General features: G+C 39.8%; 2 protein-coding genes across 3 annotated transcripts in view; one reads left to right on the forward strand and one right to left on the reverse strand.

Moving 5' to 3' along the window:
- The window catches only part of DGKB (diacylglycerol kinase beta), an 895,737-nt gene that overhangs the window by 122,342 nt on the left and 749,416 nt on the right, over positions 1-23,979 (forward strand). The gene's annotated exons all lie outside the window — the stretch shown is intronic.
- On the reverse strand, positions 1,536-23,723 carry LOC142488855 (uncharacterized). Its single transcript, XM_075589193.1, has 6 exons — positions 23,590-23,723; positions 19,851-20,069; positions 13,205-13,305; positions 11,730-11,807; positions 10,552-11,364; positions 1,536-1,549 (listed from the first exon to the last, which is right to left on the reverse strand). The coding sequence occupies exons 1-6, from the start codon at positions 23,721-23,723 to the stop codon at positions 1,536-1,538; spliced, it is 1,359 nt and encodes a 452-aa protein (XP_075445308.1).

The following is a 23,979-nucleotide window of genomic DNA, read 5'->3' on the forward strand; positions in this document are numbered from 1 at the left end:
GAGAAGATTTTGTGACATTGTTATAGTATAAAAACTATTTTGCAAACTATTTTGCATGTATTGTTTATTAAAATGTTGTATGCATTGTCTAACATTATCAACTGAAGCGAAGTTGAAATTTTTAGCTTAGATTATAAAATTCTATATAAGCCATACTCCCTAATTCCAATTTATTACATAGCCATGCTAAACCTCCATAAAGAAATAGATATAGAGCAAACAATTGACCCTGTAATAAGAAATAAAGGATTCTATATATATATATATATATATATATATATATATATATATATATATATATATATACGGGCTCGACAATTCCGTAAAAATGTCACTCGCCCAAATAAAAGCGCACTTGCCAACCAACTCCTCCCCCCGCGCCCCTTGGAGAAAAAAAAATTCATTTCAATTGCCCATCTCCATTAATTTGCCAGGATTAGGCAAAGAAGACAGGAAACACAAAAACACAGCGCACAACGCTCATAGTGCATTAAAATAAATATTATTCAGATTACACAGTACAGGTGAGTATTATGCGTACATCAAAGAAGAAAAAAAACAGCATATCAGGGGATAATGTTACCCATGCGCCAACCGGATCTCCAAGCAGGATATCGTCAGATGTTATGCAGCTTGATGCCTCTGGGTCTTTTGATCCATGAACAATGTCAGCAGTTTCCTCAATAATCCTACTAGTGTGGGTGGAAGTCCCAGCAGACTTGTTGTTAAAGAAGGTGAGGATTCCGTTGGTGAGAATGGTCACTCACAGTGGTTTACTGCATACTTGCAGCCCTCCGATTCTCCGTCTCCAGATCTATGACGTCACTGCGGTGACACCGCAATACACGGCTCGATTTTCTCACCAGTAGGGGAATCGTACCAGCAGTAAAGTAGGATGAAATGTCCAACTGAGGTATCACATCAAAAGTTCTTTCCAACGCGTTTCGAAACCATAAGGTTTCTACAACAGGGAATAACTTGAACTAGTTCGTAAGGCATTGAAATACCCCACGCTCAGGAAAGAAGAACCTGGCGGCGGGAGAAGACGATCACCATGTCGGGAGTAGCAGCATGAGGTGTTTGATGGCTAAAGGCGGGTGGCGGAGGCGGCAGAAGCAGGAGGAGACTATTCAGATCCATGTGAGCAGCAGGTGAAAAGCCAGGTAAGAGTGTACCCCTGCGTTTCGACCCGTGAGTTTTCAGTGCCTTTACTGAAGACTTCCGGGTCCGACCGCAGCCAACTTTTCTCCAACTTTTCTGCTGCTGCTCACATGGATCTGAATACTCTCCTGCTGCTGCCGCCGGCTCTGCAGCCCCCTTTTCGCCATCAAAGACCTCCTGCTACTGTTCCCGACATGGTGATTGTCTTCTCCCGCGCCAGGTTCTTCTTCCGCTCCCATCCTGCCGCCAACTCGCCAGCTCACAAAATCCAGAAAAGTGAATTTGTCGAGCACTGTATATGTACTGTATATGTACTGTATGTGTGTGTGTGTGTGTGTGTGTGTGTGTGTGTGTGTATATATCATTCCTTTTCTTTACAAAGTGAAATCTGTAGGGAAAACATGGGATGTAAAACTATTAGATTTGAACTTCCATTCAGTGAACCCAGTGATAAAATAAATCAGGTGCAAAATGTCTAAACGCTCAAAGCACCATGCCTATTTTGGCATTAAGAGCTTTAAAGCAGACTATGGGCCTCATGCAGTAAGCGTTGATAAGGGAATTATCGCCATTTTATAGCCAAAATTGGGTTTGAGATTCAGTAAGCGCCGATAAGTGCTTGATTTCGCCATGTTTCGGAGCCGATTATTTTGTTATGGCCAGTCGGCTGCCGATAAGCCTGTTTTCGCCACTGATCGCCACTTTTTTAAATCGGCTGGATTCAACAAAATAAATCAGCTTATCGGGGCTGATCGGCACTACGAAATTGAGATGTTATGGCCAATTTCTCCCGCCAACTAAAGTTGGCAGTTTGGAGGGGAGAACGATCGCTAAGGCTGCCGTAACGGCACTTAGAAAAAAAAATTCTTCTGTACATCAATGGAGTCAATGGAGCGGGGACGTATAACAGTATAGTACTGTTTACGTTTCATTGCTCACAATACAAACGTCATTTGCATTACAGTGTGGGGGCATTCCCTGCATTGTGTCACAGCTGACGTGTATTATTTGCATAACATTATACTTTTACATGTTTTCAGCATTTGCGGGTCACATTACTCATCATGTGATGATGTGTCAAGGGAAAATACTATACTCAACTCTTAAAGGAGAACCTCACATCATATCACACATTTTATTGAACTGAGCGACAATTATTTACATGATGTTACACATGTCACACATGTCACACATACACCGTATATTCATGTTCCTTTACATTACACAATGCTTGTAATGTGTCACGCATCTTTAAACGTTCATGTACATCTAAATTCTCATGTTTACATCTACGTTTGGTCCTCCCTATTTTCATGACGTCACTTATTGGACGATCAATCACATTGCATGTTTACATTGTAACCGTTGCATTACAAGCACTTCAACCTAACTTATACACACATGTACAGTAATTCATCATTGGGACACCTTGTAAACTCATTCTATAGCAACTATCCTCCTTACAGAAATGCATGCATATGCACACGACTATTCATTGTTGTCAACATGTGACAATAACATGGCTAATTACACATGTTACACAAAACTTTTCCCACGTCAATCTCAGCCTTTTTGTCTAATTACATGACTGACTGTTGCATTCAGAAGTTTTACATGCATTGCACATGCAACTATTTATTTGCAAGCAATGTTTGTACAAAGCTTCACGTCACATCATTGGCAAATATCATCATTCCCTGCAGAATACACACAACAAATACTTATAACAACAACTGCACACAGCTTGCCACAGAAGTACTTTATTATGTTAATGTAACACCTTGCATTTTACTATGTCACCTGACATCATCACATACCTATTTAAAGGACGCCCATTACCTGCTCATTCACAGCTACTCATTTCAAAATGTTGAGATTGTTTAGGAGACGGAGGAACATTCTTTTCTATGACATGCTTGATGATCAAGAGAATCATATAGGGCAAGGGAGGGACACACCGAGGGACAGTGACAGGGACAGTCACGCGGATACGACAGGGACAGGGAGAGGGACAGGCCGAGGGACAGGTTGAGGGACAGGAGATCAGAGGAGAAGACAGAGGAGACAAGTTGTGCCTCGTCCGCGTCTGTACAGGGAGAGAACCCTGTTAGATGGGATGAGTGAGGAGGAGATTGTAAGTCGCTATCGTTTGAGTTCAGCAGCAATCTTATCTCTTTATCAGGAGATAAGGGGAGATTTAGATTTTTTCACAGCCAGAGGTCGTGCAGTCCCTGGGCTTGTTAAAATGCTGTGCTCATTACATTATCTTGCTTCCGCGTCATACCAGACAACTGTGGGCATAGTGGGCGGGGTCTCGCAATCTACATTCTCGCGGGCCTTGACCCAGTTTCTCTATGCACTCAATAGACGCGCTAGGAATTATATTCATTTTCCTACAGAGGCGACAGAGTGGCTGGAAGTCAGGACTGGCTTTTATAATATAGCAGGGATACCATGTGTGCTGGGTGCAATCGATTGCACACATGTTGCTTTGATTGCACCTAGTCAGAGTGAGCATGTGTACCGCAATCGTAAGCACTACCATTCACTCAATGTACAGGTGGTATGTGATGCCACGATGAGGATAATGCATGTGGTACCCAAATTCCCTGGTTCCAGTCACGATTCCTCTATCCTGAGGAACTCTTCAGTCTTCCATGCATTAGAAGAGGGACATTTTGAACATGGTTGGCTGCTGGGTGAGTACACATTTACATGTTCTAACACAAAACACATTTTTATTTAGGAATGTTGGCATTGTACAATTTGATCACTAATGTCAGCTTATGTGTGCTCCATTCATTATAGGTGACTCAGGATATGGAATTAGGCCGTGGCTCTTGACTCCGGTGCTAAACCCTCAAACTGAAGCAGAGGACAGGTACAATGCAGCCCATATATCTACAAGATCTGTTATAGAGAGGACATTTGTGCTACTCAAGACCAGATTTAGGTGTCTGGACAGAACTGGTGGGGCTCTTCTATACAAGCCTCAAAAAGTGTCTGATATTATCCTTGCCTGTTGCATTTTGCACAATGTTGCACTGAGGCACAATGTACAGTCAGACCTAGCTGAGCCTTTGGTAGACGAGCATCCCACCCATGTAGCTGCTGAAAATGAACAAACAGCCAGTGGTGGCCAGACACGCCAGAATCTCATCAATTCATTTTTTTCTTGTAAGTAAAAACATATATGTTCCAAGTTCTACTTTTATAGTTACATTATGTTATCTTAACAATAATGTTTTTTTATATACCCTTCTGGTAGGACACAGATGAATATGGGTTGCACACCTTTCTTTTCTCTGCTGTGTGCACAAAGGGATGTGGCACCGGTATGTTATTGTTGCACAGGTTATATAATCCCTCTTCAATTGTACTTTAGTTGTGTGTATGTGAATACAACTGGGGTAACAAAGCACTAATATTTTAGCATTGTGTTGTTCCTTATGCTAACACAATACACATATTATGCCCATACTCATTCATGCTTCTAGTATGCTTACATACAATGTTATTGGTGCAGTGTAACATGTACATCCATATGATGTGTACACCAGCCTGATTTACATTTTGAATGTCATGAAATATACATGGTGTTGCACATTTAACACCAAATACACACTTTGCTGTGTTGTTTACGGTACTGAAGATGGCATGTCAATGTTTGCAATTTATATATTGTTCCTTTGCATTATAGGTATATCTCCAGTATGACTGATCATGGTATGTATATTTGCTGACATCTCTCATAAGATGTGCCTACCTCAATCTTCCTATAATTATTTGTATGTATGTATGTCTTTATTTGTATAGCGCCATAAAATGTACATAGCGCTTTACAGTAGTAATACATGTCATATAAATAACAAATATAAATAACACATCATGGGAATAAGTGCTTCAGACATACTGTAAAAGTAACATTAAGGAAGGAGTCCCTGCTCCGAGGAGCTTACAATCTAATTGGTAGGTAGGGAGAACGTACAGAGACAGTAGGAGGGAATACTAGTAAGTGCGTCTGCAGGAGGCCAAGCTTTGTATCATGTGTCCATGATTATCCAGTGCTACTCATATGCTTCTTTAAGCAGATGTGTCTTAAGGTGGGTCTTAAAGGTGGATAGCGAGGGGGCTAGTCGGGTATTGAGGGGAAGAGCATTCCAGAGGTGTGGGGCAGAAAGTGAGAAAGGTTTAAGGCGGGAGAGAGCTTTAGATACAAAGGGGGTAGAAAGAAGACATCCTTGAGAAGAACGCAAGAGTCGTGATGGTGCATAGCGAGAAATTAGGGCTGAGATGTAATGAGGGGCAGAAGAATGTAAAGCTTTAAAAGTGAGCAGTAGAATTGAGTGTGAGATACGCGATTTAATCGGAAGCCAGGAGAGGGATTTCAGCAGGGGAGACGCTGAGACAGATTTAGGAAAGAGTAGAGTGATTCTGGCAGCAGTGTTTAGGATAGATTGTAGGGGAGACAGGTGAGAGGTAGGAAGGCCGGACAGCAGGAGTAAAAAGTAAAGTAAAAACTTTTTTTTGAAGTAAAAACCCAACATATTGCTTTTAACACAAATGTAACATACATGTACTTTCTGTATCATGTCTATGCATTTTGCTACTCTTGAGCTTTCATGTGCATTGTATTAGAAAATGATTACTCACATTTCATCACATTTTATGTATGTTTCCTTATAAATTCCATTAATGTAATATAGAGGTGTTTGGAGACAAGGGGATAACTGTACTTATTTGTTTACTTACGGGAGCTCATTCATGACGGATGAAATTGACTGATCCTAACACTCCATGCATGAATGCCTGTAATCACAACAATGCGTACTACATCTTATATTTAGCAATGTAGGTGTTTATTAATGCTAGGAATTAATAGTCAACATTAATTTAAATTTGTGACATGTGTATGTATAAGTCACACGTGTGTGGATGTGTCCTACATGTACCAAGTGTAAAACTGTTAACAGAAAACACAATTTTGTTGCAAATGTTACTGTCATTTAGCATTTCTAATTTACCAATATGACAATGTTGGTAATATTTTTGCAATATAAATCACGTCACTTCATCATTATCATGATGATAATTATCAAGTATTCTCACAATTGTAACGTCAATCACGTGCACATTAGCATAGACACACTTTTTAAGACAACTGTTTGTGTCTGTATCAATTTGTGTAGGATCCATGTATAACACCGACAAATGATAACACCAGCTTTATTATGGTAGCTTATATCATCATATTGACTATACTATGTATTTTTAGAACGTTTAATAAACACAGTAAACTATAGTTAGTTAGGTTAATGAAATATACACAGAAACGTACTTCATTACATGATGTTGATGTCATATTCAGAACATCATGCATTGTAGGGGACCACAACATCTGGCCAATAACATTATTTGCTACAGTCCCAAACCATTTTATCAACATACCCATGTAACAAGAGATTTTTAACAATAAATGGCTAGTTGGTTGTAAGTGTCCTTTACATTGGGAGAAGGAGTGGCTCAGTGAGTAAAGACACACACTGGCACTGAGAGTTTGAAGCAGGGGAGTCTGGTTCAATTCCCGGTGTCGGCTCCTTGTGACCTTGGGCAAGTCACTTTATCTCCCTGTGCCTCAGGCGGCAAAAAATAAATTGTAAGTTCCACGGGCCAGGGACCTCAGCCTGAAAAATGTGTCTGTAAAGCGCTGTGTACAACTAGCAGCGCTATACATGAACATGCTCATATTATAATTATTATTATTATTATTATTGTTACATAGTTTCGACAGTCATACGTTCCATTACACAATAGAATACACAAATGTGTTAGCAGAGTGGGAATGGTTGTTATATATAAAACACACCATGCCATAAAATGATAGTAGTCATTAAAGAACACTCAATAAAAATTCATGAGGCACTATTTTGCAACATCATTATGTTAATTAAGTGCTTATGCAATATAGGCATAAGGGTATCACATTTGTAATTGTTTGTTAATAAGCGCTGCAAGCAATATAAAATTAGTTCCATATGTAGTATAGTAGTCGGTGGCTCCTCCTCACAATCATCTCATATAAAGGTAGACTCTTCTGAAATCATACATTGATCCGATTGTATCTTCCCCGACATCTCTGAAATACAGCAAACACATGATGGTCAAATATGGCACCTTACTATATATGTATCCGTGACAACGCGTTACACAGCTCTATATGATTGTGTACATACACACGTCACTCACTTATATGTTAGAAGTACAAGTGTACATCAGTATGTAATGTTTCTTTAAATTTGTAGCAGGCATAACTATGTATATGATGTGAACGTTGCCTGTATACTGAAAAATGTGCGCGCACATCTTAGTGTGCGCACGCACTTCACGCTTGGCTGCACTAACTGTTAGCGCATGCGCAAAACAAAGCGTACGTTGTGCGTTCAATACATCTTGAAAATACCATTAAACATAAAATCTTTATTTCAAATACAATGAATACGAAACTACATTCGTTCTAAACGAGTACATCTGTATTCTTTTTAAACAGACGTGTTTGGACAGAAAGGACGGCCGATAACACAATGCGCAAATGCAATACGTGTGACGTCATGTTAAACCAGCGTGAAACGCACGCTAACACTCCTCCCACTCAATTAACATTCGGCTAACGCCCAGTTGACGCCTACAAACACTGAGCCGCACACATGACACACTGCAGTTACCGTTACTATAACAAAACATGACAGCCAATAGGCTTTGAGGCGCGCACGTCGCTTGGGAGCGGGACTTACATCCGTAATCCTTTTTAAGGACGCCTTGGGCCATGACAAGGGTCCCACGTCATACGTGGTGGACCCGCTTTTAAATGTTGTAGATGTAGCATGATAACAAAACAGGTATGTGTTAGAGTTATGGTAAAATGTTGCTAATATGTTTAAAGTGATAGGAAAATACGTATATTTATTCCGTCAGCAATGTGTACTACTCTTTCAGGTTCTACTATATTGTATTCGGAAACAATTTCTTTGTGATCGCTACATGTTATGCAGTCTGCAATGTTACGCTGTATCCACGCATTGAAAGGGAAAATGGTGGTTACAAAAAAAAAAACATTTAAACGCAGAGTCAACTCATAACGGTTGTTATATTTACCATTCTTCTAGAATTAACTCTTCGTCTGGCTGCAACTGGTCGCTCCAGAAATGCAAGGCTTTTTGATCCACGCTTGACCCACCCGCTGAATCCAGTATGACACACATCTCCTCCATGAAGCGCTCATAGGAATCGCCACTGCTTTCTTCAAACAATTGGTCGGGAGGTAGGTTCATTTCTTCGGGTACCCATTCCAATGCATTTTCAGCTGAAAGGCTTGGTACATAATCATAGTAGTTTTGTTGTTGTACAATGTGGGTTTCAGGAATGGAGAGCAGATATTGCAGCAGGTATCGATTCACACGGAACAGTAGTAGCGGATCCATTGCTATTGGCATTAGGAATAAATATGCCTTTAACCACAATATATGTGCCCTCTTTCACGGTGAAATGTTTTTCTTTGGCAATCTTCCAGAAACCATAGTTGTCTTCTAGCTTATCCTGCACACGTTCAAAAAAGTCATTAGTTGATAAAGTGAATCTTATTGAGGAATTAAAATTGCGCGCATGCCGACGGTCTTGGTAATAAGGATATTTTGCTCGAATCAAATCATAGATTTGGCGTGTGCTCGCTTGGTGTCCGCAAGTTCTCAAAATAGCTTCTGACACCATGTATTTATAGCCTAAATTCGGATTCATATTTTTCACGAATTCATCAGCCATTGCAAATTAGCGAAAAAGATGTGTGCAGGTATCTGTTCTTTGCTCATCAAAATGAAACTGCTCAATGGCTAACAAATTGCTGTGTTTCCTTTTCAAGGTCAACAAAACTATAAACTGTAACTCCTTATTTCAAACGCCAATTGGATTTGTAGTTTTAATTGCTTGAACATTTGTGGTTTGTGATAGCCGCATGTGGGACAAACATGTATCCTTTTTTTATCTCGTTTCTGAAAACATTACTACACTTTTAATTCAGTAACATTGAGTTTTCTTGAAAAATAACAAAGAGCACTGTGTGAAAATAGTGCTTAGACAGCCATATCAGTAAATACACACACCTGCAAAATGAAATGTTTTTTTCCCACATACATTTCTCTGTGTATTTGAAAGTCTGGTTAACTCCCTGTCTGCATGAGTTTAAATACGTGTGTATCTATATATATATATAAATATATCTCTCTCATAAATATATATATATAAAGTGTATATTGTACTATATGTATATTGTGTGTATGTGTGTGTGTGTGTGTGTGTATATATATATATATATATATATATATATATATATATATATATATATATATATATATATATATATAATTTTTTTTAATTTTTTTATATTGCAGGAGTACACACAACATATTGATGGCAGTAAGTAGGCCTTGTATGAAACCTATTTAAATGGTGATAAACATGAGTGAATTAAGTAATAAACATTTGTTTGCGCACAATGTTAGAGGCTCACACTTAGTATAGTTCTCAAACATTAGGCCTGTATTATTTAAATACTGTGTTTTCACAAGGAATAATGAAGTGTATGTTTTTTGTAAATACATCTATACCAGTTTAGATAGTACTATATATACATACACACACACACACACACACACACACAGTGTGTGTGTGTGTGTGTGTGTGTGTGTGCATATATGCATACATACTACATATATATTAGTATAAATTCAGAGATGTTCTTGAAACAAGAACACATAAATGATTAAAGGACAACATTACAATGGCCAGCAAAGGTAAGTAATATTTAACACAAAATCCTGCTGTACACTTACAAGAAAGATGTTTGCAGTTAAATAGGTGCTTTTATAATTGCATGTGAATAATATGCACATGCAATGATTACATCAAGTAACACACCCAAATGCAATGTTTTGCTGCAAAGTCAATGGCAGCTTCTCTAAACTTAGCAACTGGCTCCTGGTGGACCATTACTGAACAGACGATTAAAACATAAATATTTATAACACTATTCATTAATTAGGAGTGTTAACATTTCCAAAACTTCACGTGTACAAGAACATATTTGAAAGTTTGGAAACAACACAGTCTTCAGCATACATACAATATTAATTAGATAATCTGAAGTCAACAAAACAAGGCCAAAGACATATTTTGTGAATTAAAAATTTTATTTTTTTTGTTCCTTTTGAGAGCGAGTAACAGGCCTGCTTGTTGTCTCTTGAATTTTCCTTTTTCGTTTGCCACCAACTTTAGCCACAACAGAGCCACTTTGAGTGGCCTCTGGCACTTCACAGGCAGGGCTTGTGGCCAGTGACTCACCTACAGGGCTTTTGGGCAGTGATTCACTTACAGGGCTTTTGGGCAGTGATTCACTTACAGGGCTTTTGGGCAGTGATTCACCTACAGGGCTTGTGGCCAGTGACTCACCGACAGGGCTTGTGCCCACTGACACATGTGAGCAAGTTGGTAGACACTGCACAAGTGATGGTTGGTCTGTTTCATGTGTGTCTTTTGTTGTTTTTGACCAAAAACTGGTCAGTAGTAACTGCTTGTGTTTTCTTTTTGTGGCCTCCTTTGTAGGTGTCAGCTGCTGAATTTGTACAGATGGCAGCGGTAGGATGTCGTCAGGAACCTGCACAGCAATGTCTGCTACTTGACCGGTAACATTCGGGCCTGGTGAATGAATATCAGAAGCATGTGGTGAAAACTGACCTGCATGAACAGATCCTGCCTGTGAGGTGTTCAAGTTGAATTGTGGTACATTAGTCATTCTCAAGTAATTAGCTTGTGTTTGCTGAACAACTAATGCTTCGAATGAGGTGTTGATTTTTTGCAACTGTTTCGGCACTTCAATGAAGACTCTGTGGAGATGTGCCAATTGTGAAACTGTTTCTTCCTGCAGTGCAATCATCCTTTCCAGCACTGTCATCAGGTCAGAATGGCGACGATTTTCTGCTTCCACAATTTTTCCCTCAGAAGCTACAATTGCATCGTATGTGGTATTTGCTGGACGATTTGGCGGTAAAACAGTTTCAATTGGAACCTCTTCATGGTCACTTGCTTGTATTTGTGTGTCTATGGCGGCGGCGGCATCATCATCATCATCATCATCATAATCCTCTTCATCATGTTCTACAAATAAATGTACACATTATTAAATGGCATGTTAATCTCTGCTGTGTTATTATGTAATTCTACTGTGTCATAAGTAACAACTAACATGTTTCCATACGTTTTATAACCTCACATTAAAAACTACCTTGACTTAAGAATAATGTTTGGACTCAGTATGAAATATGAGTGAATGAAAACTTGCTGTAAACTCACAACTCCTACATGATAGTTAACATCACTAACACAATACATGTTGCCTTACACTTCATTTTCACTGACACTAAGTAATCCTATTTAAAGAACATGTGCAAAACAAATAATGAACATGACAACATAACATATAGAAGAGCACATATTATATGGCCACCAACTGATACACTCACCTTCTAGGTGTGTTGAGCTGGCTGACCCAGGTGAAGACACTTGTTCCGTCTCAGGTGACACATGTCCTTCAGGGGCAACTATATATAACAATAACATAAGTTTTACATTTACATGTGTAAATATTGAACAAACAGTTATTGTATGTTCTGTATTTATGAGTACCTAACAGCATCAGTTCCTTAACCCAAAATGTGTGTGTGAAAGTGAACATAAATAGTTATAATAACAATGTACATGCCTGTGTACTTAGAACTTTTGAGTTCCCTAACATAAAACATACTATGTTTCTGCAGTAATGCGTGAGGATAAATAGATTAAATTTGTACATAAAAATCATATGTTGTGTAGTGATATCAGTATCATAATGTACATAACTATCATGAGATGACCATTCACAATGGTTATCATGAAGGTGGTCATATTGCAAAAAGTGTTGTTTTTGGTAGAGGATATGTGTGGTACATTAATATAAGATGTGGCACACCTGAATGTGGCTGTGACTCAACAAGACAACACATGCAGTGTGTGATAATGTGTCGTTGATAGTAGTTCAACTATAGATATGAGTGAACTAATGTGTGACGTACGCTTTGATAAGTAATGAGTTGTTGGGGCATTTAGTAGCTAAAGTGAAGCTTTCAAATGAGTGTGATTAACTTCAGTTGTGCTAGTCAGGTTGTAAGAACGGTATTCCCTTCCCCAAAAAGCCTAATCAGCCACACCTTTCAATTACTTGAAACAGGTGAACATGGTGTGAACTAAGTTGACCCTAAAATGAGGCTGTAATTAGTGTGTGTGCTGAACCCCACCCCCTCTGTTGAAGTGTATGCTGTGATGAGATATTAATTGCAGCTGCTTTAACACAATGGTAGATGAGCTAAATAGTCGTGTGCAGTTTTTAAGTTATGAAAACAATGACATAACATATGATACGTGTGCCTCATTATGCTGTCTGTATATGACTTAAAGCAAAAATGGACCTTTTCATTAACAACTATAGATGTGTTAGTGCAAGTGATGTTTGTAGGCCGTTGCATGCAATATATTTGATGCATGCTTAAAATAGGCAGTAATGTCATGTTTGTCGGAGTAAAATAAATAAAATACACAATAATATTATACATATTTATGTTCTGTACCTGTAGCTAGTAATAATTTCTCATTAACATGTGTTACACATGTGTACTACCCTGTTGTTCCCCATCTTCGCCCACCATCAATTGCTTCCACTGCAGCAATGCATTTTGGGAATTCACATGTAAATGAGCACGCAATGGCACGTGCTATATTAGTTACTGCTTTTAGTAGGACTACAACATATATGTCTATTTTGATATATATATATATATACAGAATCAGACATATACATATATAGATGCAGGTATGCTTATATTGTGAAGACAGTATAAAAAGCAGTGTAAATATGCAAAATAACTGTAAGCAACGACACGCCTAGTACATTAATATTTCTCACCTGGTGGAAATTGTGAGGGATAAATTCCAATATCCCGGTCACCAGGTAAGCCTTCCACGACGACGGGAAGTAATTTTGCCCGAAGCAGCTCCTCCAATGGACTTAATATGAGACGTTGTGGTGTCGGCCCACCTCCAGTGCCAGTAGTATGCACGCGTTGGTGTTGTATTTTCTTTTTCAATTTGGACCTAATATCATCAAATCTCTTGTGACAATTCCGCTTGTCCCTCACATGATTCCCACACGCATTGACACCAATGACTATTGTGTCCACATTTCTTTTCTGCTTGCTGAACTTGTCCGCCCTTGAAAAACATATAAAATATATGAGGTAAATTAATAATAATAGAAGCACCAGTTTCCTACACTGCTAGCTGTTCCAAGAGATAGCAAACATGCTGTTTTATGTGTAATATGTGAAGCACATGAGCATTCACTACTAAACCTATACATGTAAGCAAGGTTGCATTCATATTGTATGCAGTTATGGCAAATTGACCGCCTGTGTTTAGTTGTCCTTGTAAGGCATGAAAAAAAGCTGTGTTTCCAGACTAATTAACATAGAAAGATATTCTGAACCCATATTTGCATATGAACAAAACTCAGATGACCTAGGATCACATGTATTTGAATAATAAATGTAAAGGTACACTTACCTAGTAAATGTCCATATATACTGTCATAGTGCTCCAGAATGCCAGTGACAAGAGCTGTATTTTCCTGGTCATTGAAGCGAGGATTACGTGGCTTCTCCACACGTTTCTTCCGAGCAGGTTTAGGGTCAGAGCTTGGCTGGTGCTGACTGGACTCTCCTTGTTCCAATGGAAGAGCCTCCAAAAGCTGCCCACCAGCAAGCACGCCACCACCATCCACCCCATCAGCAACTGCGCCACCAGCAGCACTCACAGCACCAGCACTCCCACTCCTAGCACCAGCACTCCCACTCCTAGCACCAGCACTCCCACTCCCAGCAACAGCACTCCCACTCCCAGCAACAGCACTCCCACTCCCAGCAACAGCACTCCCACTCCCAGCAACAGCACTCCCACTCCCAGCAACAGCACTCCCACTCCCAGCAACAGCACTCCCACTCCCAGCAACAGCACTCCCACTCCCAGCAACACCACTCGGTGCACCAGCAACATCACTCCCCTGAACAGTACGTTCACTCCGACGCGTACTCCCACGAGTAGCACTCCCACTCCCACCAGCATCACTCTTCCCACGCTTTGCGGGCATACTTCCAGCACTCACAAAAAACAGACAAGAAATGTACAGCCAATCACACGAAACACTTCCACATATAAAACAAGACAAAGATGTAAACAAAACAACAATGGACAAAGCTCACCCAATACACAACAAGTCTCTCAGTCAATATGCAAATGTTCAATCAGCCAGCTTTGTGCGTCTCTCTCTCTCTCACTCCCAACAACACAGAGAATGATTAGCAGTACACGTTGCCTTTAAATATGGCGCGCAATCCAATACATGCTTGTTTCGCCTGATTCAGCAAGATTTGTGATTGGGCAACCTAACAGCACCCCGCCACGCACGCCGATACACCTGTGTGTGATCGGCTAATCATCGTGAGAGTGGGCGGATTTGTTTTCGGGTTGATTTTGAATGTATTCGGCACTTACTACATACGGAGAGGAAAAATCGCCAATAACATGACTAATCGGTAAGATTGCCGATTTCACATAATCGACGCTTACTGCATGAGGCCCTATGTTAGATATATGTTTTGTAAGACATCTCTACAGGTTCTGCATACTTAAAAGTGCCTGTAATTTTTATTTAAAAATACCAGTTAGAGACTTAAAATGTATCCTATATCACACCTACACAGAAAGTTATTGTACACAAAGTTCCAGTGATCTAGTCCCAGTGATCGGGGCTCAGTAGCAAACAGGACATATATATATATGTAGTCAAAAAGTGATAAACACTAGTAAAGGAGACAGAGCTATAATGAAAGCTACGTGAGACTTAATGAACACTTGTAATGACTAAGTCATAAGTGATGTGCATTCAGCATATGAAGGTATGTGTGAGGTGGTGATTGACCTATATATATGCCATAATGGTCATGCCTACCCTCTCAGTAAACATAGCATAATAGCAGACATAAGTAATCAAATAAGTACTCACTCTTGTAGCAGCTCACCCTTACTGAATGTGTGCATCAAGCCGATGTAGCAGAGAAAAGACTGTCCCATGGGGTCCAAAAAACGGAGCACAGCTGTAGGAAAATGGGGGCTACAAACCAGTAACGAAGGTTAAAAAGACTTTATTAGGTGGTAAGTGAGGGGTACAGGACTACTCTGATGCGTTTCGGGAACAAGTTCCTTTGTCAAAGAGTAAATTCGCGTCACTATAACCTCCCATATAAATATGCGAACCCCCGCCCCCAATGATGACGTCACAAAGGTCAAGTCTCGCGTGAATAACGCAACCGGCATATCGCATTGGTGGAGACTAACCACCAATCGTGTGCCAGGCTGCGGACTCGCCTCTCGTGTATGCTGGGGCTACGGAGGAATGCATATTGGGGAGAATAGAAGAATGCAATACACAACATAGTGAAAAATTCAAATTATATAGCGCAATGCTAATAATGTTAAAAACACGAACTAAGACCATATTAAAACAATGGAAAAAACAAATAATAAATGATTGATCAATTCATATATGTCTGTAGGCACGATTATTTAAAGGGACATATGAACCCATAGGGTATACAAAATGATATAATGTAATTAAGTCCAAGCAAATAATGGATGGATATATTATTCAAGAGAGTCAATGCATGAAAAAGTATAAGGTAGATGTGTTGAAGAATGTAAAGGACCTTAACTGTAATAAACATACACTTGTATTAATTTAAACAAATTATGCAAATTAAATCCGCAATAAAGCAAAATCATATATTCAAAATGAAATAGCTTCAAAAGAAGAGAATCAATGTAAAATTCAATTATAACCTATATGAAACAGTAAATCTAATTAGTTGTCTCCAATACATAAGAGAACCACATATAATAATCCAAAGCAATCAATGGACATAAATAATACATGGGTAACACAATACCTAAGGATATAAAATCAAGGGTACTGTAAAGTATATTTGAAAACCAGAAAATTGTAAAACATATTTACAAAAAATGCTTCAACTCCCAATCTAGATTCATGCCCCTGGGTGCCAATGTCCCAAGGGCATAAATCCAGTACATCTCCCTGTGGTTTAAAAAAGACTCTCTATCTCCTCCTCTGACATTCGGATGTATTTATTTTTTATTTATTTATAAAAATATTTTACCAGGAAGTAATACATTGAGAGTTACCTCTCGTTTTCAAGTATGTCCTGGACACAGAGTAAAACAAAATAATACATGGTTACAAATACAGTTACATAAATGAACAAGGTATACATTATATACAAGACATTGCATGCACAGTTAAAGAAAATATATATTATGAGCGTATGAAACAGTTACAGACCAGATTAAAGTGTGAGACAGCCTTAGATTTGAAAGAACTTAAGCTGGTGGTGGATATGAGAGTCTCTGGTAGGTTGTTCCAGTTTTGGGGTGCACGGAAGGAGAAGGAGGAACGTCCGGATACTTTGTTGAGTCTTGGGACCATGAATAGTCTTTTGGAGTCTGATCTCAGGTGATAGGTACTGCATGTGGTAGGGGTGAGGAGCTTGTTCAGGTAGCTGGGTAGCTTGCCCAGAAAGTATTTGAGGGTGAGACAGGAAAGGTGAACTTTGCGCCTAGACTCTAGTGATGACCAATCTAGTTCTTTGAGCATTTCGCAGTGATGTGTGTTGTAGTTGCATTGGAGAACAAAACGACAAATTGAATTGTAGAGGGTGTCAAGTTTGCTAAGGTGGGTTTGAGGAGCCGAGCCATATACTATGTCTCCATAGTCAATAATTGGCATTAGCATCTGCTGTGCAATACGCTTTCTGACCAGGAGACTTAGGGAGGATTTGTTCCTGTAAAGAACCCCTAGTTTGGCATAGGTCTTGGTTGTCAGGGTATCAATGTGCATCCCGAATGTTAAGTGGGAGTCAAACCATAAGCCCAGGTATTTAAAACTAGTGACAGGTGTTAGGGTGGTTTTAGCGTTGGTTCTAATCAGGAGCTCAGTCACTGGAAGCTTTACAAATTTAGTCTTGGTCCCAAATACCATTGTTACAGTCTTGTCAGTGTTTAAAAACAGTTTGTTTTGGGAAATCCAGTTTTCGAGTCTCAAAAAGTCAGACTGAAGTATGTGTTGAAGGTCAGAGAGGCTATGGCTGTGTGCATACAGGATTGTGTCATCTGCATACATGTGTATTGAGGCTTCCTTACAAGCTGTGGGAAGATCATTAATGAACACTGAGAAGAGTAGGGGCCCCAGAACAGAGCCTTGCGGTACACCATAGGTGATATCCAGGGGGTTGGAGTTAGAGCCTGAGATGGACACATGTTGGGATCTTCCTGATAGGTAGGACTGAAACCAGTTTAAAGCATGTTTCCCTATTCCAGAGCTCTGGAGTTTGTTAAGCAGGATAACATGATCAACTGTGTCAAAAGCCTTTGCAAAATCTAGGAATACTGCACCAGTGAGTTGTCCCCGTTCCATTCCACACTGGATTTCATTGCAAACTTTTAGCAGGGTAGTTACGGTGGAGTGTTTGGGACGAAACCCAGACTGGAATTGGCTAGGGAAATTTGTCTTGGGGTAGAAATCGCTTAATTGGGAGTGGACACATTTTTCCATAACTTTGGATAGAATTGGGAGAAGTGAGATTGGCCTGTAGTTTGAGACAGTGTTTTTGTCCCCACTTTTGAAGATTGGGACAATTCTGGCAGTTTTCCAGGTCTTAGGGATATGGCCTGCAGACAGGATAGAGTTGACTATGGACGCAATTGGTTTTGCAATGGCTGGGGCACCAAGTCGTAGGAACCTAGGTTGTAGTAAGTCGGGTCCACATTGGCTGCTTAGTTTTAGTTTGAGGAGCGCTTGTGTAATCTCCTCTTCAGATACTGGGCTAAATTGAAAATTGTGGGCAGTGTTGGGAGGGGGTGGGACTATAGGGGTACTCCCAGGATGAGATTCAGGTTTGGGGTTTGTGCTGCGTTTCGCTAATAAGTTAGTGGCACACCCCACAAAGTAATCATTGAATGCATTTGCAATGTCAGTGGGGTTTGTCAGAGTAATATCCCCCTTAGTGATATTACTTGGTTGTTGATGGTTAGGAGGCTGGAATATATTGTTGATAACCTTCCAGAAGTTAGCTGGGTTTGATGTATTTTGGTGGAGATTGTCAGAGTAATATTGTGCTTTTGCATACCTTGTTTGCCTTGTGCACATGTTCCGCAGGCATCTGTAGTGATTGAGATCCTTGGTAGTGCCAGTTACTTTGTAGCTTTCCCACAAGGCATCCCTGAACTGGTAGAGTGCTATAAGGTCAGGTGTAACCCATGGAAGGTGGGCCCCCCGTACCGCAGAGTTTTAAGAACTCGGATTGGAAATAGTCGAGCGCAGAGTCAGGGTCGGGAATTAAATCGGTTCTGTGCCATGGGCAGTTGGTAAGGTCATCAAGAAACTGTTGTGGGTTAAAGTTTTTAAATGTTCTAGTGAGGAGAACTTTAGGGCTTGAATGGGGCGGTTTAATTTTCCTTACACAGTACACTATTGCATGGTCACTGAAAATATCAGGAAGGATGCCAGAGGATTGGATTCTGCTGGGGTTTGAGGAGAGAATCCAGTCTAGCAAGGAATGGTTATGCGATTTCAGGTTTATCCGTGTGGGTTGGGAAATGAGTTGTGATAGGTTAAGTGACTTGAGTTGTATCTGGATTTTGTGGTTTTTAGGTTCAAGCCAATTGAAGTTGAAATCCCCAAGAACTAGCAGCTCACTGTTCTCATTCAGAGAGGAAGTGGAGCCAAGAAATTGGGTGATATCAGTCAGGGATTGTAGAGGGGCTTTAGGGGGGCGGTAGATGCCAGCAAGCAAGATGGGCTTAGAAAAGGGGAGGCAGATTTTGCCAACTAGAGTTTCAAAAGAGTGTGGACTTGGTGGGCAATTTAACAGTGTAAATTGTAAGGTGTCTGCAATATAAAATAACACCCCTCCTCCTCTCTTTGACCTATCTCTCCTAAAAATGGAGTATCCCTGAATGGCGATATTTGCATCAGGGGTTTTAGAGGATAGCCATGTTTCTGTAAGAACGATGGCTTTGGGTTTATGCATAAGTTTATGCATAAGGCACCATGCCCTTAGTTCATCCAGTTTGGGCAGCAGGCTCCGGATGTTTATATGGGCGACAGATAGCCCTTTTTGGAATTTAAAGGTGGAATTCTCAGGGGCATGTGTTCAATGCCACTAAATGTAAAGTTTTTCAGGGAACCAGATGGACATTCCATACAATGACGTGCCACTGGGAATCTTTCGTCCCTGTTTTTGATACTTCTGACATGTTCAGTGACTCTCTCTCTGAGTGTACGAATTGTTCTGCCCACGTAGCGACTGCCACATGAGCATCTCAGCAAGTAAATGACATATTTTGTATTACATGTCATGAAAGAACGTAACTTGTAGTTCTGTTTGGTGTGTACATCTTTGATGTGTTTTATAGAGGACGCATACCTGCATAGTCTACAATTTCCACAGCTGAAGAAACCTTTAGTTGTCAACATATTTAAATCTTTCTTTGGCTCAAACAAGCTAGGAGAAATTTTGTTACCGATAGTTTTAGCTCGCCTAAAAACCATTCTTGGATAAGTTTTTGTGTATTTGTCCAAATCCTTGTCTAGTTTCAATACACCCCAATTTTTCATCAGGATAGCTCTGATTTGTTGGGCTTGCCTAGAGAAAGTGGTAATAAACAACGGTAAAGCATCAGACGGTTCTGTGTGAGAGTGTGACTTATTATTGGGAAAGCAAATTCGTTTGGACTTGTATACAGATACTGATACTGATACAGATACTGATACTGATACAGATACTGTATACAGATAGGTCAGCACTTTTGAATTAAAACAAGTCCAAACGAATTTGCTTTCCCAATAAGGGAGGCGGTGAGCAGTTCGGGGAGCTTCTATTTTCTCCATTTGTGAGATACATGCATGATTTTTACTGGCACATTGTAAGTGCGCATTTTATTGACCCGTTTTTTTAAATTATAAAGTTGTACCTTTTTGATCGCACTATGTAGTTCTCTCTCTATTATATATACATCATCCTGCTGACGGTATCTCTAACAAGGGGGGTCCAGATCACAGATGGGTGGCAACCCAATTTGCCAATTGCCTGATTAACTCATACATCTTGTGAGTAATACATTTATACGAGCCAAGACACTATCATTCCACTTTATAGAAACGTCTGCACTTAAATTTGTATTTCTTTCCCCTTATGCTCCCCCTGGATGTTTGAGAAAAATGTTTAATAACATAACATTTTTGTAAAATAAAATTAAACTATGGCAAACATAAAAGGTACTTTGCAGATCCTTTTATTGAACAAAAGTGCACTCTGCTGGATGACTTCAGTAATCACATAATTTATTTTATAATGGAAATTGGTTTTCAAGATATTCTTGTGTCTCTATGTAACATATCATTGAATATTTGTGCAGCAGAGTGATAGTATTTATTCTTAAACACATACCTACAGGTATAGTGAGTCATCAGCAGAATTTACTGCACTCTTTTATGCAAATAAAAAAATCAAAGCACTCTGATACATTTTAATGTACAGTCAAAATGACACTATTTGCATGTTTTTTTAAACATTGCTCCAACAAGCAATTTGCATTTAATTGTATTCTCTTCTGCTTCTTTCTATATGATAGAAGCTATTAAATAGAAAATGTAAGTCAAAGTGTTATAAAAAATATATATATGATAACGATATTTGTATTTCATCTACCAAAAACAGTTTCTATAAATCTAAAATATAATTTTACCAGATTTACTAGCCATTAACACACGTTGGGGGACATTTATTAAACAGCTGTCCTCACTGCATTGCATTTCAGCTCCTGCTGTATTTACAGTATGCTGGAAGGTGTTTTACAGCAGCTGCTAGACACAGTCTGACACCAGATGGTGTGGTGTGGAAAATATGCAGTTCACTGTCTTACTGTACATTAACATACGCTAACCTGAGCAAGACTTTACTAAGCAGTGGTAACCTGGGTCCCCGGAATTTGGATTCTGTGCCACCTACTTTACCTATAAAGCTAATTACACCATATATCTTATGTATATAATGCAATATAGTACAAAAGTACACAATTAACAGGAACACATTAAAATATCATATACATTATGATAGAGGCATATATAAATTAGTAGGCATATACTGTATTTACATTGATGTACATACATTTATGGTGGTAATGCAGCTTTCAGTCTAGTTCTTCAAGAGTGCTTACTTCAAGCAAGAGGTCTGGTAAGCGACTTCCAGAAGTCGTGTTACAGCTGCGGTTTGGTTCCAGCTATTTAAATGCATTTCCAAATAACCTGGTTCAATTTCCAATAGAAGGCCTGGTACTGTACATCATTATGGCCTCTTCCAGATCACCTCATAGCTCCATTGGTATGGATCACTGCTTAATTAACCTCTTTTGCAAGGAAAATATATTTGAATGAATATGATGGTTTGGCTCTGTGCAAAGTACTTGGTTTGACTTGTGACTCAGTTTGACTTGTGCGTTTGTTGTGAATTCAGATTTTCCAAATACGAATTGTAGCTGGAAATTTGCTGTTTTCATGTTTCATTGCAGCTGGTGCAATAACATGTTAACCCCTCCACCTTTTTATGTTCGGCCAATTCCATTGAATATGGGCTTCTCCCGCTAGTGCATTATGCATGTCCCACTGCACTGCACTGGCAGGATTTATATTGTTTGCTATATCTGTGTTTGTTATTGTGAGTACACCTGAAGAAGAGAACTGTGAAGATTCAAACGACCAGCCCACAAAATTCTAATCTCTTTAACCCCTCTTTACCTGGCTCATAAAGAGTTCTACATGAAGGTGTCTTATTTACAATGGTGTTCAGTGTCTCGATTTACCTTGTCAAGGTGCTGGCATACAGGCTGGCTGGGCGTGTATGCTAGAAGGTGATAGTAAAGAAGAGTGCCAGGAACTTTATTGGTACAAAGAAGAGCTTTATTCGCTTTTTTGATTATGCTCCATATGCACGGACATCTTCCCTTCAATGATAATGAGTGGCAAATAATACAGATGCATTTGGTATTCTTCCCTGGTAGCTCTCACCGCCACCCTAGGGAGGTTCTTGACTTGTTACCTTTAGCACTGGATATGCATAATATTCCCTGTCCCTGAGTTTGGATTTGCCTCCTTCCCACCTGGACCCGTGGTAGAGATACTTCCATCATCAGGGATACCTATTCCGTCACTCTGAGGAGTACTCTCCCTATCCCAAGGCATCATCAGTGGTTCGTATTTAGAACTGGTTAGTATGGGTCAATTTTGCTGTGCTCTGGAATCCTTTATTTAAAAGGATTCCCCCCGGAGTATCATGCATCCTCTTTTTTTAGGGCAGACAATTAATCTTGGACCATTTCTATGGGCTATGACTAGAAGGGACATGTTCCCTAACTATAAAGTACTAAAGGTGACCAGACTTCCTTAAACATCTAGCTCTACACATAAACATGACACTCTACTGTATATACAGTGAAATCCCTTTTCTGTGACTCCTTCAGGGACCTAACTCTATAACTTTACACCGTCACTATATATACCTACTAGTGAAATCTCTGGTTACCATACCTACAGGGGGAGAGGTTTGGATTCTGCAAAGTCATCCTATACCATGTGATGGGAGAGGGGAGTTACATTTTCTAAGCACATAGTGTTAACTCTTTAAGGCCCTTAACCTTCTAAGTCAAAATAGTAATCCCAAAGGTGGATTACTTATAGAAAACTCTATTTTTAGTCCATTAACCCTTTCAGTGCTGAGGGGTCATGGTGCCTGCGTGCTACGGCCCTTCCGGCACAGTGCGGTCACGTGACGCTTTCAATAACAGTCATGACCACAGCAGACATTTTCTGGAAAACGGAAGAGGAGTCCTTCTCCATTTCTTCACTGTAAGGACCTGCACGCAGAGGCTGCATCATTCTATTAAGACCCTCGGTAGACAACTATACTGACTACACCATTGCACTTCTCATGGCATATAAAAAGGCACCTGTCCTGTCTTCCAGTGCTTCACAACAAGCTTGCTACCTTGGAGGCAGGATGTCTTTTTCTCTGCTGCTTGGAAGCTCTCAGACTTGCTGCTGGCTATTTCAAAGACCTGGCATCAATTCTGGCTGGTCCAGTTACTGTGATGCTTGCTCGCTGCCCTTACCATGGCTTTATCGACCACTTTGCTGTTTGACGCCTGTCTTGATTTTGAATTGCCTGACTACCCCTTCTTCCTGCTCTTCTCCGATTTCTCCACTGACCATTGCACCGCGGATCAGGACTGCTGACTCCAGCCATCTCCGACAACCCTAGGTGAATCTGCACTACAGACTCCCAACCATGGATTTCCACCTGAAATCCTGATACTCACTGGGCACATTGAGTCCGGCGCTCCATGGGAATGCAGGACATGACGAACCTGGCGATAACAGACCATTAGAAATTATTTTGCAGTTTTTATGCCATAATTGAAAAATAGTAACCATTTAACGAAGCTTAATCCTACTATTACAGGTAAATATATTTTAACAGTTTATTTACCATGTTTCATTAT

This window comes from Ascaphus truei, chromosome 2, assembly GCF_040206685.1.
Source record: "Ascaphus truei isolate aAscTru1 chromosome 2, aAscTru1.hap1, whole genome shotgun sequence".
Lineage (NCBI taxonomy): Eukaryota > Metazoa > Chordata > Amphibia > Anura > Ascaphidae > Ascaphus > Ascaphus truei.